Genomic DNA, 18,278 nt, shown 5'->3' with positions numbered 1-18,278 from the left:
GTAAATCTCATATTTCTCTCAGATTAGCGAAAAAATTTAAGAGGGAATAATATGCTGCTTTCGTCCCGCTTGTCAGGTAAAAAAAGTGAACATTCGGGTTGAGTCGGGAATAAAAACACTTTCTTCGTTAGGCAAAATGAGTCACAAATATTCGCGTGACGAACCAAATGACTCAGAAAATACTGAACCAGACCCACAGGATGGAAATCCCACTTAAGACCGCGTACGAAATTACGACAAATCAAAATTCTGCTAAAATTTCGGATTCGCAAGGAAACGAAATTCTCCCGGGGAGATTTTTATTGGCCCATTCATCCCCGATCGACGGAAGTGCGAACCAAATGCTGGCGCATTCGTACGCGAGCAAACGTATACACACATACCCACCACCGTATCACCTCTCAAGGGGTGAGTCGTGCATCTATAGCGAAGCGGGCAGCAGCGCAGCTCAGTCGCTCACCGCGTGCCGACCCGCGAGCTTCGCCGCTTCGTTCTCTCGCGTCTTTGGTGGTCCGGCGTTTCCCCGTCAAGGGAGCTTCGCTAAATTCGTCAAAACGAAAGCTCGGGCGATCCCCCGAATGTGACGTCCCGGAACGAATTGATGTTGGCGCTTCCGCTGCACTGTGAAATACGGATAAGCTATGAGCTTGCGTGACGAAATATACGCCTCCGGGAAGATCGGCCGATACTGATTTTAACAGAATTTTGTCGTTTTTATTATAGTTTTTTTCATCTCTCAACGAGAAAAAAATTCCAAGCCATGATTGATCTCGACACTCGATGTTGGGTCGAGCTTTAATTCCGTCGACTCCGCGATCTTAACTACCGTGTTAATTAACACCTCGGTATCGTAGCACCGCATGCTACTACCCGACACGCGACGTTACGGTTGTCGCGTGGTGGTTTCGTTACCAACAGTTTTATATGTGAAATACATCTGAGTTATAGTAATAATAACAAGAATAATAAGATTAATAATGATAATAATAAATTAAAAATGCCATGAAGTGATGGAGTTGAAAATAAGCATCGTGCTGTTGGCACTCCTTCAAATTGCCTTCACTCTCGAAAGTAAGCGGTGTTATACATAATGTACATACCTATATACCACATAATTCCGCACAATTACCATAATTCTTGTCACGCTTTCAGTGAGCCTCTGAGCTTTCGCAATAAGCTCTTATACACGGTTAATGTGACAAAATGTCAACATTTTTGACGGCTGCGAATATCCGATCGCTTGTGTACAGCCGCGTTTAAGAAAACACGACCTCAAAACGTCAAGAGAAAATCTCCGTAAGCCGCTCACGCGAATTTACGCACCGTTATGTTCTTTCTTTTTTCACGTCTTGACGCGGCGCTACACGCTGAAAGCCTCTGACGTTAGAGATGGGATACAAAAATTCGCGTCATGATTTGAATTTCAAAGAGAGGTCAAAATTCAAACTAACTTGCGGAATTCGTTTAGAAATTTTTAGAGATCCCGAACGAAGAATAAAAGAACTAATATTGACACTTACAGGGGTCAGAAATTAGCACTGGTTATTTCTCTCTTATTTTTGGCCTGCTTTCCATCTTTTTGAATAACCCTGAGAGCGTTCGGGTCAGGGGTTGAAGAACATTAATCAAATGATCACTTAGCGAGGAGTAAGGAAGTGCATGAGGAGCTTGAGCGAAGATGTTAAACCCCTTCGAAATATCAGAACGATAATCGAGGCATGACTGACGGGTGGCTTCTTTTAACTCCTACTTAAATAAATTAATGATCTTACCTAGGCTTGGTCGGAGTTTAAAACCGTGACGTACGAGCCACTAATTCGAAAATAATTGCCAAATATCAGAGAGACGGCTAGAAACGAACGCCGCTGCATTCACCCTTCGTTCTTCACTCACTCTCCACCCTTTGCCCTCCACCCTTTAACCCCTACCTTTTACCGCGGTAGTGAGGTGGGGGAGTATTTTTAGTTAGGACAAAAATACGCAGGGTTAACTGACACCGCAGTCCAGGCGGTTGTGTTGTACATGCATGCATCCGATATACGTAATTATAGGGCTAAGGGATCACGCCGCAATTAACATCGGGCAAGAAAACGTGTTATTAGCTTCGAATCTTTACTTCCTCTTTCACAGGAAAGAGCAAAGCCGTGGCCGTTACGTTCTTTTCGTCGAGAAAAAAAGTTAATGTCAGGAGTTTTCGAATTGAGTTTTTAATTACCCCCCGAGGATCAAATTAAAATTTCTCAAATACCAGCTGGATTTCGAAAAAACTTTAAACACGGAGTAGCAACTAAATTACAATCAAGTTGTATTCACAATTAAGGATTTTCGTGTAAAATATTAGGTCGAAACACCATCGATGGTTATAAAATTGATTTTATCATTCGAATCTAACTTATTTTTTTCAGTTTCAGCGAATTTTCTCGCCTTAAGATAATCAAGACCAATTTTCAAAAACATCATATATTTCATTTCAAAACTTCGGAATCATAGTGAGATAATATTCTTTATTGAAACTTTCCTGTAGGTGCACTGTATCGATTTCACTGAAGATTAGTGACAGCTGGTGAAGCGGTGCAAAACGTCGCAAACTTTCATCTCATCTTCGATTTTTCTTCTGCCTGAGGACGCTTGTTATTTTTCAAGCATATGTAGCGATTTTTCCCTCCCTGCTGCAATCGTTATTTGTCGCACGTAGCCTCTGAGCTTTGCCCGCAAGCTGGGATCGCCCAACGTAATTGAACACCTGCACGGCAACGGGATTTCCGAAATATAGGTGAGGGACGATTGCGGGCTCGGAATTAAAGCAGTCCTGCAAGCGGTTGTCCGCAAGCCGACATTGACCAGGGATGGGCTTTAAGCCCGTGGGTAAAACTGAGCGGATTTCCAAACGAGAAGCGACGCGTTGCGTCGAGCCGGTCGGAAATGGAATCCTGAGTGCATCGCTGCGCTGATGGATTCCTGACATAAAGTACAGCTTCCTCGTCGTTGAACAGAGTTTATGGCCTCGGTGTGTCATTTTCCAACTGCTCATTTCTGGCGCCTAAATATATTCGAATGATGAACGGAATTACCTACGTGACGACTGATGCAACTTTCCCTCGAGCTAACGATGCTTTCAGACTCGCTAAGCTCCCGGTGTTACGTCTTACGTCAGTCTGCAAAGTAAAGCCTCGATCCGCTCGATTCGTACTAGTTAAACCTGTTCGTGCGAGAGAATTATTCCAACTAACTTTGACTTCGGCTCGGTTATTTTTCGCCTAAGAGACAGACGAATTTTATACAAGGTTGAAGTTAGCAACGTTATCGTAACGATACATTGGAGAAAAAACCACTATTTTTTTAATTTTCCAATCATTTTTAAGGAACGAGCATTTCGAAATACGAGCGTGTCTTGTTTTTATTACGGTTTACTGAATTTCAGACAATTCCAGAATCGTGAAATAACAGTATTTCCTCAGCGTAAGTCGTCACGATAACGTTACTAATTTCAGTATGATCATTTTAAACCGCTTTTCGCGGATCTTGTATAGAATATATTATACATTGATTCGTAGACCTTTTCATTTAATGTCTTATGCAAGTCTGCAGGAAAAGAATTTTTGAACCAATTCGCATTTTCGTCTGAATTGAATATAAACAAATTAATATTAAGCAATCCTACTTTTACTAGACGAGATTCTTAATGCCAAATCCAAATTCAATTAGGCTTCAGATTTTTCCGAAATTTTTCATTCGCTTAAGAACAACTTCTTTCAAAAATATTATTTTATTAAAGTGCAGAGATTTTTCTTACCAAATTGGTATTCAGCATGAAACACTTCTAATATAGACAATTGGACGAGTCGATCAAGTTTAGTTATCTTCTATTTTTATGGTAAAACGTAATTCAAAATCTAAGACTCGAGCTTTGAGGTCAGATTTCTAGGGACTTGAGACTCGCACATGTATTTGCTTCTGGGAATCATAACCAGAGTACAAACCGGTATTTGAAATCGTTCGTTACGGGTTGTTTCAGGTTCCAAGGAAGATGACGACGCCGAGGAGGACGACGAGGATAATTATCCTCTTGAGGATTACGAGAATCCAGCGACGATAGCCACTGACACGGAATTGATTCCCGGTGCATCGCTTCCCGTATTTCTTATCGAACCTTTGGATTCCTACGTCGTTAAAGGAAAACCAGCAACCCTAAAATGTCAAGCTGCGAATGCGCTTCAGGTCAGTGCGATTCTCATGTGTATATTTATATATGGAAATCGTTTCTCGACACGTATATATATGTATTAACGAACTTAAAGTCCGATAGAAGTCTTACACTGAGAAAAATTTCGTTTGTTACAGTAACTAGAAAAATTCAGTAAAACAGGTATCGTTAAAAAAACTGTTTGAATATTGTTGGAATTCCGAAAAATTAGGTACACATAATCATTTTGCGTTATTGTCGATCCGTTTTTGGTAATTGCAACGCAAAATCAGTTTGTGAGGTTTACTGTACTTCTTTAGTTAAATAAGGCTTCAACATCAATTTATTGTTGCACAAGCATTAAATTTTCGCAACAGTTACAAGAAAATATAGTAACAGTGATCGTAATGAGAAAAAATACTAATGGGTATTAGACTTTCTGGTAACAGCTAGAAAACTAATTTTCATTTTGTACCTAGAACTAAATTTTTCGATCGTGATAAAAAAAAGCGGTAACCGGAATTAAAAATTTCTCTCAGTGTAGTAAAACCTGCAGGCCCTTAGGGGGCATCCACAAAGGATGTCCGTGCTTATAGGGGGAGGAGGGGTTCACGAAATGTGACTATTTGCGACCAACCCGACCAACAAAAAACCCGTTTTCCATATTTGAACATAAAACGATGCTTTCATTTTGTTGCGATATTTTTTCACGATTGTTTTTTAGCATATTTTATTGAAAATGGATAGATAAATAATTTGAACATTATTTTTCATTCAACTGCACTAGTAAGAAGTTTAAGTTCTTTGAATACTCTCTAATAGATTTCTTCAAGAGTCTGCCGGGTAGTCAGAAAGACCTCAAAGTATTTCGTCACCTTAAGGGGGGGGGGGGGGGGGGGAAGAGCTCCTCGCTTAAAAGAGGGAAAAACGCGTTTTATTTTTTTATTGAGCGAAAGAAAATCGTATCAACAATCACAAACGAGAGATTGTTCAAAATGCTTTTCTCGTTGTATAAAAAAATAGTTAGATCGGTGTATAAAAAATTGTGGAAGAAGTGCTGTTTTAAAAATATTTGTCTTATTCCGAAAAAATGCAACTTCTCCTATAATTTCTTATATTCTGACCTGAATATTCGTCAATATGATTATTGAAACATTACCAACAATCGCTCGATGCGATTTCATTTTCACCAAGTTGAAATGAAGCGTGGAGCCCCTCCCCCCCCCCCCCCCCCCTCTCCCCTTAAATCGTATGAAGAATTTTGTTCTTTCTTCTCATGGAATAATTTTTCATATTTACATAAAAGAATTTTTGAGACATAATTTTTATAGTATTTTTTTCACGTCACTTGCGACTTTAAAGAATTAAGGGGGCGTCTACTATTGTGACCATCGGACGTTTCGTAGGGGGGAGGGGTTCGAATATTGTGACCAACTGCGACACGGCGGAAGGGGCGGGGGGGCAAAAATTCGCAAAAATTTGCCGACGTCCTTTATGGATACCTTACCAGAAACTCTAATCCAATTTTTATCAATTTTTTATTGAATGAAATCGACTGACTCTAATCCACGTAAATTGAATTCATTTCTTGAGAAACTCAAGTCTTACGGTGCTCTATAATGATGTGCTAAGAATTAAAATTAAATAAAATAATTTTTTTAAATATTGACTCAACCTCTTTTTCATTTGACTGCCGTCTTTATTCGCAAATCGATAAGGGAAAATTTTGTGAAGCGAAAAATTTTATCGTTTTCCAATTGTATTCCGGTTTGTTATGGCTATTATTTGGGCAATATCGATTCCGCTTCACAGTATGTAAATGACAATATCCAGTGAGGGGCAAGGGGTGCTTCCCCGATATTGCTTACCACTTGCGGCTGACATGCGACGCAGCAGGAGACATCAATTTCGGCACGCAGGATATAAAATATGGGCAAGGTAATAAACCTTGAGGCATAGTTTCGGTAATAACGGGTTTGCGAGCTTTTGTAGGGCTTTGATGCTCGCGGTTTTTGCGGTCTGGCTTGTTTTCAGAGTAAGCTGCAAGGCAACGCGTTCCAGGACCTTCAAAATTTTTGCCACGAAATCCGACAACGCCAGGCGAATTCCTTAACTTCCATTATAACCACGAAGCCTCGCGCAGCCTGCGTGTATTTTCTTGTCGTTTAATTATCGCTCATTTTAATGTCGCTTATCTGTGTAAGATGAAAATAAATCTTGCGATTTTTTCCAACTTCCTAGTTTTCTCTGGGCGAAAACTTGTCAGTGACATTTCACCGTTTCACCCTTGCAAAAAAACCGACAAAATAACCGAGATAAGCAAGAAGAGAAAAATAATTCCAACCGTCCGTTCAGTGTTCAAAAATAAACCATCGCGTTAATTAACGACCGTTCACTTCAGGCGGAGTCTGCAATTTCCAAGGAGAGACCTTGAGAGCCGTAATGAGTGCTGTTTCTTTGATCGTGATGGGCATAGGAAATTAGTAGATATCCCAATTTCCTTTGTGATTCCCGAGTGTCTTACCGCGGCGATGTTCCATTTGTATGGACCCACTTTTCTTCTGTTTACGAACGGATGAATTTCTCATTAGTTCGGACTGTGATAATCTAAGCCGGATAACTCACTCCAACATCACGTCGAACCGAATATACACAATACTGTGCTAAATTGAGAATGCTATAATCGAGATGCGTTGTGAAATCTTCCACCATGAAAACAAAAACTGTAATATCAAAAATCCAGCATGGATATTAAAATCAAAAAGTCACCTGTCGTTCTACGGATCGGTGAAATTTACTGTGCGAAATATTTAATTAAGATTCAGTATTTTTTCAAATCGTAATTCCAAGCGTTGTTAATACGAATTGAATCGTCTCCTTGTCTAACATTTTTACGACATTCCATATTCAATACTTTACCAAACATTTATCCACCGATTTTACATCTGGCTTCCGAGACATTACAATTTTATCAACAAAACCAGAAACAGTCTCGTTCAGAGGCGTTGTAAAATTGTGCAGAACGTATTCACGCAATATTTAGTAATTCGCTTCAAAGTCCCTCTGTAACGGGATTGACAGCAACTGCTTCAAAGCCAATAAAAAACCGTTGTCGACTCAGCGGCTGAAATTTTACGATCGCTAAAAATATCGGAGATTTTTCCGAGATATCCAGGATTCTCCGTGTAACCTGGAACCATGTAGAAACGTGGAGTGCATCGCTGTTGGGCGCATTCCAATGTCAACGTAGCATTTCCCGCTAACTTTATATCGTCACGTTCGCGGGATCAGCTTTGCTGAGCTTTTCGCAAACACACTTTCTGGCTGCAGGTATATTTCCGGTGCAACGGTGTTCGAATCGATGGCTCCCAGCACCAGGGGTTCGTCGATCCTCACACCGGCACCCGCATCGTCGAGGCGGAGCTGAACGTAACCAGAAACCAGGTTGAAGAATACTTTGGCAAGGAGAAGTTCAAGTGCGAGTGCGTCGCCTGGTCTGGACCGGGAGAGATCAAAAGCCAAAGCGCCACTGTCGACGTTGCCTGTGAGTACATCACACCTTGAATCGACGAATTTTTACTTAACAACAATAAAATATCGGAAACCTTGTGCAGAAAACAATTCGACGTATCTCTCGCAAACTTTGATTATTTAAGAGACTTTAAAAAGTTGGTTGTGTTTGTAAAAACCATACACGGACTCGCGCATATTGAAATGTTCCGAAATTGGTCACCAAGTGTCTAATGTGTTTGCAAAAAATTTTGATGACAAAAATGACGTAGAACATTACTGTAATTCAGATTATAAATGGCAAACAAATGAAACCTTTTATATCTTCCTTAAGCTCTTGTTTTACACGTAAATGTGACAAGCTGCTTGAGTCGAGATAAAAATTTTATAGAAACGCGCTCTGAACTTGACACAATTTCTGTACAGACTGTAGCGTTACAAGTAGCGCATTTTAATGTGGTGCATGAGTTCAATTTAAAGTCCATCGCGAAGATATCGATTCTTGGGCTGCAATGAATACGCAATGAGGCCGGTTGCCGCGGCAGCGTATATCCTGGTAGTATCTTAAATTAACATCTCGGTTCCTCCGTTCGTTATACAAGGTTCCTGCAGTATTTGAATACATCTACTTACGCCCAACCGAATACAACACGTTCGAGTATCAGTGTAAAACTTGTTGGAAGAAACAACTTTTCAATACAAACCTACTATTGTTCTTTTGTAATTTGACAAGTAATTCGCATGTACCGTTGTCGGGCAGAGCGAGAGTTCTTCCTTGAATCGTATATATATACGTACAAGTTGTAAGGAAAGACAAAAAAGCAAGGAAATTCATACGGTCGGTAGGTAGATATATTTTGTGATCTTATAATGAATCAGCTCGAGTTCATGTTTTATTAATGACGTGATATCCGCTCCTTGACAACCGAGAAACTTTATTTGAACCTTATACCTTCGCTCGCCCTTTAATTGAGACTCGTTTAAAAAGTACCAAACTAACAACCGTCGCGTTTTGCGGTTGAACTGCCCTCCGAGGGGCAACCCAGGACCCTCCTTGAAACGGTATAACTTTGTTATCGATGAGGTAAAAAAAATAAAATAAAAATAACACGGGTAGGTACCCAGAACTCGGAATTCGTCGACGCGTTCAATGATAACTTCTTGAAAGCGCGGATTTATGGTTAAGCAGATATATACATACAGCCCCGTGAGAAATTTTAATTGAAATTAATTCAATATTTCTCTTTCCAGTTTGAAATTCAAATACCGTATCTACCTGTAAACATTAAACGAAATTGAATTTGCATTTAAATGTAAACATCCGGTTGTACAACGCCAATGCTCAACGATATTGCAAAATGAAAATTGGATACGTGACGTTAGAGTAATCCGTAACGTTCAGTAAAATTTTTCAACCTTCACCGCTTTTCGTTTTCTTACTTTATCTCGCTGCTTTTCTTAATTTCATTTCAATGCATGGCTTCAGGCATGATGAAAATGAATATGTCCAAGGTTACTGCACAGCCAATATCCCACGCCATCAACTTCATCGATACATGGCATTCCATGCCGGCGTAGCTGACGTTTAATATGGGCTAACCGTAATCTAGTTATTGTTTATTTTTCATATTAATATTGTCCAACGACAGTAAAATTCGGTAACATCCTTGCAGATTTTCCTTTAAAGTCAAATTAATTGTCATTCCACTTCATTCGCTTCCTGAAGCTTTTATTCGACTATCATGATACTGACTGATCTGAGGATTGATCTCGCGATTTTTTAAAGACGGGTCGATGAATCTTATTCCTAAATTGATTTAGGTACATTCCCAATAAAACTTCATTGGTTAGCTATTCAATGAATATTTCAAGAATTCTGCTCTCAAAAATGCAATTTTATTCCAGTGTCCAGACACTGATACATACAAAAATATGGATGAAATTTGGTGGCTATTGTTAGCCAGCCGTTAATTGAATTGGTATGAAATGCTCCGTATCTACGTGAACTCTAAACTATTTGCCGTATAGCTGAAAATCCAAAGCAAACAGATTCGTGGTGGACTTCCCCTTCTTTGTCCATTTCCATTTCCTCCCATGCTCTTTTCATGTTTGTTTCTTTCCATCTATACTTACACACTGTGCTTTATACGTATACCTATCTATCGCTACACTCGTTCCTCGGTATCCCACACAGACTAAAAGGCGTTCGTTTCATCTCACGTTACTAATGCTATTTACCCTGGCTTTGCCAGGGTTCTAGGGACGACTTGGGAATAAATCGATTTGGTAATTCTATTCTTCTAAATCGCATTAAGTACCACTTGGATACGCAACAATCGTTGGAATTAAATTGAGCGTGACTAAGTACATTTGGTTATGTTGGTGTTACTTTCTGCGAATGAGGTAGAGGCACATATCCCGTGAAATCCGTGTGACTTCATCACGAGCGTTATTCGCAGGTAAGAATTTTAAAAGAATGTCATCTTCATATCCATCCAATGTAAGCCGAAAAGAAAAATATGAAAAAAAAGAAGAAGGCAAAGAGAAGAAGAATACGAGTCCAAAAATAGTATTCATTTTCATAAAAGAGAAGAAAGTATCTCAGGCACAAAGAGCTGCGTATATCAACGCATCCCATTCACTCTAGGAGGGTAGTAGACAAATCCCCTCCTCATCGTCACGACGTCCATTTACCTAGCTACACATTTCGACATGCAGGAATCCCCGCTATTTCCTTCCCTCCCTCCTTTCCCTGCTTCGAATCACCCATAGCTTCTTCTTCCATCTCCCCAGCCCTTCGAGTAACTCGCATATCCACTATCCCACGATCTCTCCGCCGAACCGATACCTCATTTTAAAGCTTTTCCCTCCAAATAGGGCTGTTCAGTTTAAAGGGAATTCGTCATTTTTCGTAGGCGGTATTCGATCAAATCCCATGGCTCTTATTCACTGCACTGAATGAGTTCCGAAACTGCAAATAGTGTATCTGGTTTCGACGCAGAGGCTTTAAAATATTCGCAAAAATGATGTATACTCAATATCTATAACTCTTGGACGATTTCGTTGAGTAAATAATGCGTTATTCATGCATAAATCCCTGGTGCAGGGCATTACCTGCTGAGCATATATGGAAAGGAGCATGTAGACTGCAGAACGGTAGGCAGTCAATACTCGACTATAGGACTGTATGTGTACGCGAACGTTGGGGGTATGAACGCCATGAACGTCACGAGCCTGCAGAACCCCGGCAACGCGATTGCCGAGGTATATTTTTCTCTTTTCTCCATAAAAACCGGCTCCCATTTACCGTAGCCCTAATATCGCTGAGTGCTTGGCCGCTGCTAGTCAACGGTGGCCAAAGTCGACGGCGTGCAGTAGCTGGGCAACCCCTCGTTGCAGCCCGTAACTCATGTTTAGCGAATATTAAAAAGCGCCCCACGATTGGTTGGAGGAAAAGAAAAAGAAAAAATAGAAAAAAAAAAACAAAACAGAATATACCGAACAATGCGAAGGACAGTGAAATGTACAATAAGCGAATGCCCTTTATAAGCTTCCAGGACATGTATTTATTATGTGCTTGTGCTCAGGCGCATATCCTGTAAGGATATGCAGCTAGGTACGTGCTTCGTGTCTCTGTGTGTGTAGGTACTTCGGTACAAGAGAACGTCTTTTATTTAGTCACGGCTAGAGTGACACGAAAATTGCGTAGACGAAGCCAACCTGCAGACGGTGATTCTGTATAGAAGATTTTTCTCTCGCCTTAGTCCTCGACTGCAAACTGCGAATGACGTGTCAGGAGAAAAACGACATTGTCACGCCTTTTAACCCCTTCAAGTCTTTTCTCTCACCACGGACGCATGCTTGTCTTCCCGCGTCTGTCTGTTCCCTAGTGTCGTTTTCTTCTTTTTTTTTTTTTTATACCCATTTTGTTTCGAATTCTCTTAATGCACGACACCTTTTATACCACTATTCGTTTTGTGGAACTTGGCAAGCTCACTTACCGAATTAGTCGAATGTAACGCAAAAGCTCTGAGTTTTGTTGTAGAATGAATAGTCCGCCATGTGGACGAATTACTGCTCGACTTCATTGTTTGGCGTTGTTTTACGACTTAGTCGAAATACTCGGCTCTTGAAATAGATTTGGTTCCACAATAATTAAGTAGATTCGCGCAAGACGCTATTCACACACCTGAAGTCGTAATTGGATCTGATTAGTATAGGAATCTCAGAACTTCTTCAAAATCAACTCAAACTAAACATAGCTTAAAAATTCGTTAAACGTCGTACCCCATCATGAAAATTGAATCTGTTAAAAATTAATTCAAAATTACATAAAGAAAAGTGAAAAAGTATGTTTATGCCTCGCAATTAACAAATAATTGATACGGAATTGTTTTTTAATTTTTTCCTTTTATATTCATCCAGTAAATGACTTATAGGATACAAAATTGAGTCAATGATCTTTTGGGATTCTTCAACTCCTTGAAAAGAAGTAAAATAGTATGTGACGTACTCACACTTGTACTTACGGAGGCTTGCGTTGAACTGAACAATAGATTAATTATTCGACTACTCTAGGCCAAAGGAATTAGAACTTTATTGAGGTCTCCACGACTAATGCGGGATTTGTATTTAAAAATGAAATATTGCAGACTTAAAAAAACAGTTTGAATCACCACCATACTCCGTCTCGGTGGAAGTTGGACATGGAACTGAGTTGAGATGCATTCCACCATCCGGAGTGCCTTATCCCCAAGTTTACTGGTTCAGAAATGGTGCGCCACTTGAAATAACGCCAGCATCTCCAAACGCGGACACCCTGTTGGTGTCCAGTGAAGGCCATCTTCTCCTGGGACAGGCGGGACTGCAGCACCAGGCGAACTACACTTGTGTTGCTGAAAATATAGCGGCAAAAAGGATCAGTGATTCGGCCAGCTTGACTGTATACGGTACGACGCTACAGTGAGAGTCGTGACTGCCAGTGCGATTTTCGGAAAAGTCGAGTCAACGCAGTTCTCTTGATTGCAGTCAATGGGGGATGGACAACCTGGTCTGGATGGTCAGAGTGCAGTACCAGGTGCGGCAGAGGAGCGCAGAAAAGGACGAGATCCTGTTCAAATCCGTTGCCTATCAACGGCGGCCAACCATGTCTTGGTCCATCTTTGCAGAGAACGGATTGCAACTCACCGTGTCCCGGTAGATATTTATCAAAGATCGATAACGCGATTGGTGATAGAACTGCGTGATGTCTTTAACCTTCACTGAACTTATTTGAACTTGCAACATTTGATTCGCTCCATCAGTTCTACCAAAACGACAACGTCCGCGAACCATTTTTATAAATATCATTTCCTAACGTAAACAAAGTTCTATTTGGTTGTACGTAACAACAATCTTGTTCAAAGACGACTCTGCGATTATTCCAAGCGAAGAAAGTTATCGCTTCCTGTACCACATTGCGTTTTCTGTATTGAAACGGAGTCTCAAACGGGAACACCTTGTTCCAGCGGTGGATGGCAGGTGGTCAGCGTGGTCCTCTTGGTCTATGTGTGGATCCGATTGTTCTCGAATAAGACGAAGGGCCTGCGACAATCCGCCTCCGAGTCACGGGGGCCGAATTTGCCAAGGCAGGGACATCACAGTGGACGTTTGTTCCGGTGAACAATGCAACAACGGTGAGTCATCTTTCGAAATAGGTATGTTGTAGGAGTTGAAGTTTTTTTTTACCTTGTCCATTATCAATCATATTATGACGCACGCAGCGGTTGGATACGGTGGTACTCAAGTTCTTAAAGAAGGTGAGAATAAATGGATGTGTCAAGTCGAACACTGTCATGATCATCAATGGGGAATAAATCTGGAGTAGGCAATGGGAATTTATTTTTTTCAGCCACCAGGGCCGAACAGCAGACTTCTATAGCACTTTGGATATCCCTAAGCGTAGCAACGATATTCTTGCTACTTACAACGATCTTTATCGTTCGATTTCTGAAGCGTAAAGAAAGAGACAATTCATTGTACAGCATGGCGAGGTCAGATTTTCAGCCGGAATTTTTTCCGGAACAAGATAAGAAGTCCATGATTAACGGACACACAAACATGACTGGCAGCGGGCATGGATGCTACGATTATTCGTTAAACAAGCAGAATTTCTCAATGCAAAGGTAAAGAACGTACGGTTACATATAGTTTCTTCGCGAAATAACCATAGACGAGAGTAGCCTGTTGACGGTTAAAGTTATTCGCATGCGGTCAGACGTCAATCTTAGATATCCGATCTAAGTACACCCTTCAGCATCGTCGATTTATTCCCCTGAATATCATTTCGCTTTAATTCGAGGCCAGCCACTAGATCCTACTTTGTCGTTGACCAGGTCCTGTTCCGAGCACCACTATGACGTGCCACACATGTCCCTACCCTCGACCAAATCGTCGTTGACCCCAACCCCCACTGCCTCGACGGAAAATCGTTCGGTATCGATGAAGGATGGAGGGGACAAGCAGGCCTTTTCAGACAGTGAAAACAGCATCAACAGCTACTCTTCCTGTAAGAAAGTCACAAAAATTGTCGCGAATCCTCATCCACAGCAGATCGTTATTCCTTCGTGTGTAATGCTCTGCGCAGATTCCACTTACAACGTGGCAACGGACACCGTGGCACTGCCAGCCTTTCAGAACTACGAAAACGATTTTATCGCCAGAGCATCGGTGAGCACGCAGGGAGCTCTTCTGGTCGTTTCAGAGGCCGGTGTGTCGATGTCAGTACCGGACGCGTCAGTCTGTCGGGGCGAGAAGGAAGATCTCTATCTCGCCGTTCTAAGGGACGACAAATTCCGGCCGAACCTGCCCCAAAACTTGACCTTGCTTTCCGGGGTCATAACTTGCGGCCCGAATACCGTTGCCTTCAACAAGCCAGTCATCCTGCAGTTTGAACACTGCGCCGAACTTAAAGCCAACAACTGGGAACTGAGTGTTTGGTCTGCGACAATAGACTCCGAGGAAAGTTCCTTCCTCTCAACAGCCAACAGCTTTTCACCAACTGGACTGAGGTCGGCGAACCTTCCGAAATGGACGAAAGTCCTCACCCTAGGAAATGAGTCCATCAACACACCACTATTCACACAGCTTGACCACGGTGAGGTTTTCATCGTCACTGAGGAACTGAGAGGATACGTTTTGGCCGGAGAAAGCTCGTCCATCGCACCTGGGGTCGCCGTCAAGAGGCTACGGCTGGTCGTCTACGCGGCGCAGAATTGCGACTACATCAGGTGTTACGCCGTTGAGGATACCAAAGCAACGCTGAAGATAGTCTCAGACCTCGAATACCGTTTGGGTGGCAGTCTTGTCGAGAAGCGCACTTTCTGTTTCCAAGACAGTGGTGCACCGCTCTGCGTCTACTTGGAGGACCTTGAGAGCGGATTTACCGACAGACAGGAAGTTCCGTTTCAGCATATTTGGTCCTCGTCGAAGAACACCCTTCACTGTTCTTTCAAGATCGAAAAAATAGATCGTGACGTTGAGCTTAGCTTCAAACTCCACGCCTACCAACGTGGCTTCGACAGTCACGGCGTCATTCTAAGAATTGACTTTGACGTTTCTAAACAGAGTGTTGTCTTCGGAAGCGCCAAGAAGAGCAGGAAACCCGACATGACTGTCATCAGCCACGGGACTAGCCGATCCACCGAATCAACTATAAGAACTTTCAGGTGAGACTTGGTGTCATTTAGTTAATTCTTTTCAAGAAATCGTTTCTGGGCTCTCCAGGGCCTCATTGACCATTGTATGATGCATGAAAGGTGTACTTTCTCGAAGATATTTATTTAATCTTCAGCTTCAACTCAAACTTAAGGTCAGTATCATTGAAATTCGATATCCAACAATACGTCAGCAAGTTTATTGAACTTTTAGGTTCTCTAAAACCTTAAGAAAACAGTTATGCCAATACTTGGATCCGCCGAACGGGAGGGGCAACGATTGGCGCATGTTGGCTCAGAGGTTGCAAGTTGACCGGTTAGTTGAGCTGTTCAAATCTACCTTCGCGAATCTATTACGGTGACTGAAGTAAATTCTGGTACTATAAGCGCCACCTTTTTACCAATAATTAAGCAGTCTAACTTATAGTCACACCAGAATTTATAAGTCAATGTTCATCAGATTCGCATTCACGCACACAAATGATTTCAATATTTACTTTTCTGAACCCACTCATTCCCCGTTCCCCACGAAAAAAAACATCCACCAGGTACATAAACTACTTCGCAACGAAGGCGAGTCCTACCGAGCATATTCTTGATCTATGGGAGGCTAGACACCGCGAGGCAACAGCTGTCACGGATTTGCTAAATCACCTGAGACTGATGGGGCGTATAGATGCTGCCAGCGTTCTCGAAAGTCACCTAGGACCCTGGATATGAAAGTTCAACGATTACTTCGTAGCTACAAGTACGTGCCCAAAAATGGGCATGAAGTACTTAACCACTGTTGGACAACACATGTTTCCTGTGGTAGATCAAGGACTTACCTAATCGAGAACCACGTGTTTAGCAAGAATGGGATTAGATTGTGTTTTGCAACGAAAGGTGTCATATAATCCACAGCAACATTGAACTTGATTGAAGCATCGATGTCAACTGCAATAATTTCGGGGTAATTGGTATTATGATATTATTATTTTTTCTTTAATATTTTTTGTGAATTGTTCGCAATTTCTGTACCCAAACCGTAAGCGAAGAATAACAGCGTGAAAATGGAAATGTATTAACGTAGTTTCGAATTTTTACTCTTTTCAACGTGGGAATCATACCTTGACCCGTCCATCTTCGTTGTTGAACGGGGAACAGACAGGTGCTTCGTGTACGTTTAATTTTCCCGCTCGCGGAGAAGGTGAAAGTTTCGTCCATTTATTTGATTGATTAATCGCTGTCACTGTTACCTCGACCGAGTAATCTCTGTTCAATAAGAAGACTGCAAATACTATATGGAGAGGCTCGAAAAGCTCGGTATTGAAAAAACCAATTTACCGTTTGACTGCATTTGTATGTAATAATAATTATCGTTGACACAACTCCTACTATTATTATTATTATTATTATTAACGTTAATGTTACTTTTCGTACGTTTTTTTTTTTTAATCAGTGTGCACATACACTTTTAATGATTATCATTAATGCTGTCAGAAACAATATATTTTAAGACGAATCTAATTAGTTTAGGTTCGTTGCATGAATAAAACAGATGAAAAAAAAATAGAATCATATATATATATATATATATATTATACAATTAAACAGTAGCTGTACAACTATATTAATTATAATGTTGCATTGAATGCAAGGCTGTACAAATCATATAATGAACGATATTGATATTTTGTAAATAAAAATTAATACCGCAAATATTGTAGAATATTTGAGGTAGGGATCGACGGAATAAAGTACATTTATTAATATGACCACGTCTGTCTGATAAAACATGATGCCTGAAAAAACCAGTATACATATATGCAGTTTCACATCACCAATGCATATAGTGATATGGATAATTTATTCACGTTGAAAGGGGGCAATGATTTATCGCCAAGATTACCGCCAACATAGTTGTACAAACCAGACAGCATTCCGCATGCTGATAAGTCCGAGAACAAAGGCTGAGAATTAAGAGAATATTTGCTCCGTGCAGCATGTGACCGCGGATTCAGGGCTATTACGATATACGAGAGATTCCGTCGAGATTCACGGGCCAACGCACGTGGGTTTCTCTCCCTCTCTCTCTCTCTCTCTCTCTCTCTCTCTCGCCTCGCCCCGCATTTGCAATTGAATGCACTTAAATGCTATTAACAGACAGACATTAGCACATAGTATACATACCACTGCAAACTAAGCATCGGGTCATGTATCAAGACACAAGGATCTCTCCAACAATGGGTATTATGTCTGGTGTGGTATCGGGGTTCAGGTTCACGACCGAGGGTTCCATAGGTGGTGGACGATCTCCGAGCTATCGCACCACTAGTGTAGTGCTCTGCTGCACAACCGGCATACTGTAACAGGTAGAGATATAACTGTACTCTATGTCTATTTGTATATGTCAGATGCGACTCGGTTCGCTTCGCCTTGGCTTGGTTAGTTTGATCCGGTACATAGACGTCCTCGTATGTACATCTCTTGCCTGTGGTGTGCCCACGAATGCCGCCATCAAGGTGGTGCCATGCTCGTTGCTCGCGTACACAGACCGGGGCGAAATAAGGACAAGCTACCGTTTAATCACAGAAGCTTCAGGTAATTCTAAGGTACGGTACTCGTTGACCAGGATCTGCAGGAGCCGTATACACGGGAAATTGCAACCATACTTAAACCGTAATGTCATACAACCATTTGACACGTAGCCACACGTATAGAGGAGCGGCAAATTGTCCTCTGAACCCGGACGCGTGAGGTAGGAGAATCGTCGTTAAAGAGCCAGAAAACCTTTACTGAAATTCTCTCGGAAGCTGAGGGAAAATAATAAACCTTGAGCAGAGTAAGCGTGCGAAAGAGAATGTAAACGTAAATTGCATAGGACTTGACCGTAATTAGGTTGCAGAATT

At 41.4% G+C, this 18,278-nt stretch overlaps 1 protein-coding gene across 6 annotated transcripts; it reads left to right on the top strand.

Moving 5' to 3' along the window:
* Positions 1-473: 473 nt before the first annotated feature.
* LOC124181064 (netrin receptor UNC5C-like) lies at positions 474-17,126 on the top strand. Of its 6 annotated transcripts, XR_006870375.1 has the most exons (13): positions 474-1,071; positions 4,016-4,218; positions 7,514-7,727; positions 12,346-12,642; positions 12,722-12,889; positions 13,201-13,368; positions 13,456-13,491; positions 13,560-13,857; positions 14,068-14,240; positions 14,319-15,399; positions 15,602-15,703; positions 15,936-16,339; positions 16,534-17,126. XR_006870375.1 is itself a non-coding variant. In XM_046567256.1 (12 exons), the coding sequence occupies exons 1-12, from the start codon at positions 1,011-1,013 to the stop codon at positions 16,105-16,107; spliced, it is 2,949 nt and encodes a 982-aa protein (XP_046423212.1). In that variant the 5' UTR covers positions 474-1,010; the 3' UTR covers positions 16,108-17,126. The 6 variants fall into 6 exon arrangements, 4 of the variants coding, with proteins under 4 accessions (XP_046423212.1, XP_046423188.1, XP_046423202.1 ...); XR_006870378.1 differs by lacking the exon at positions 16,534-17,126 and having other exon boundaries at positions 15,582-15,703; positions 15,936-16,074; XM_046567256.1 differs by having other exon boundaries at positions 13,584-13,857; positions 15,936-17,126.
* Positions 17,127-18,278: the final 1,152 nt, after the last annotated feature.

The sequence above is a fragment of the Neodiprion fabricii genome, chromosome 1, assembly GCF_021155785.1.
Source record: "Neodiprion fabricii isolate iyNeoFabr1 chromosome 1, iyNeoFabr1.1, whole genome shotgun sequence".
In the NCBI taxonomy this organism is placed as follows: Eukaryota; Metazoa; Arthropoda; class Insecta; order Hymenoptera; family Diprionidae; genus Neodiprion; species Neodiprion fabricii.
Note: the sequence above shows the minus strand (reverse complement) of the source record. Positions and strands in the feature narration are given on the sequence as shown.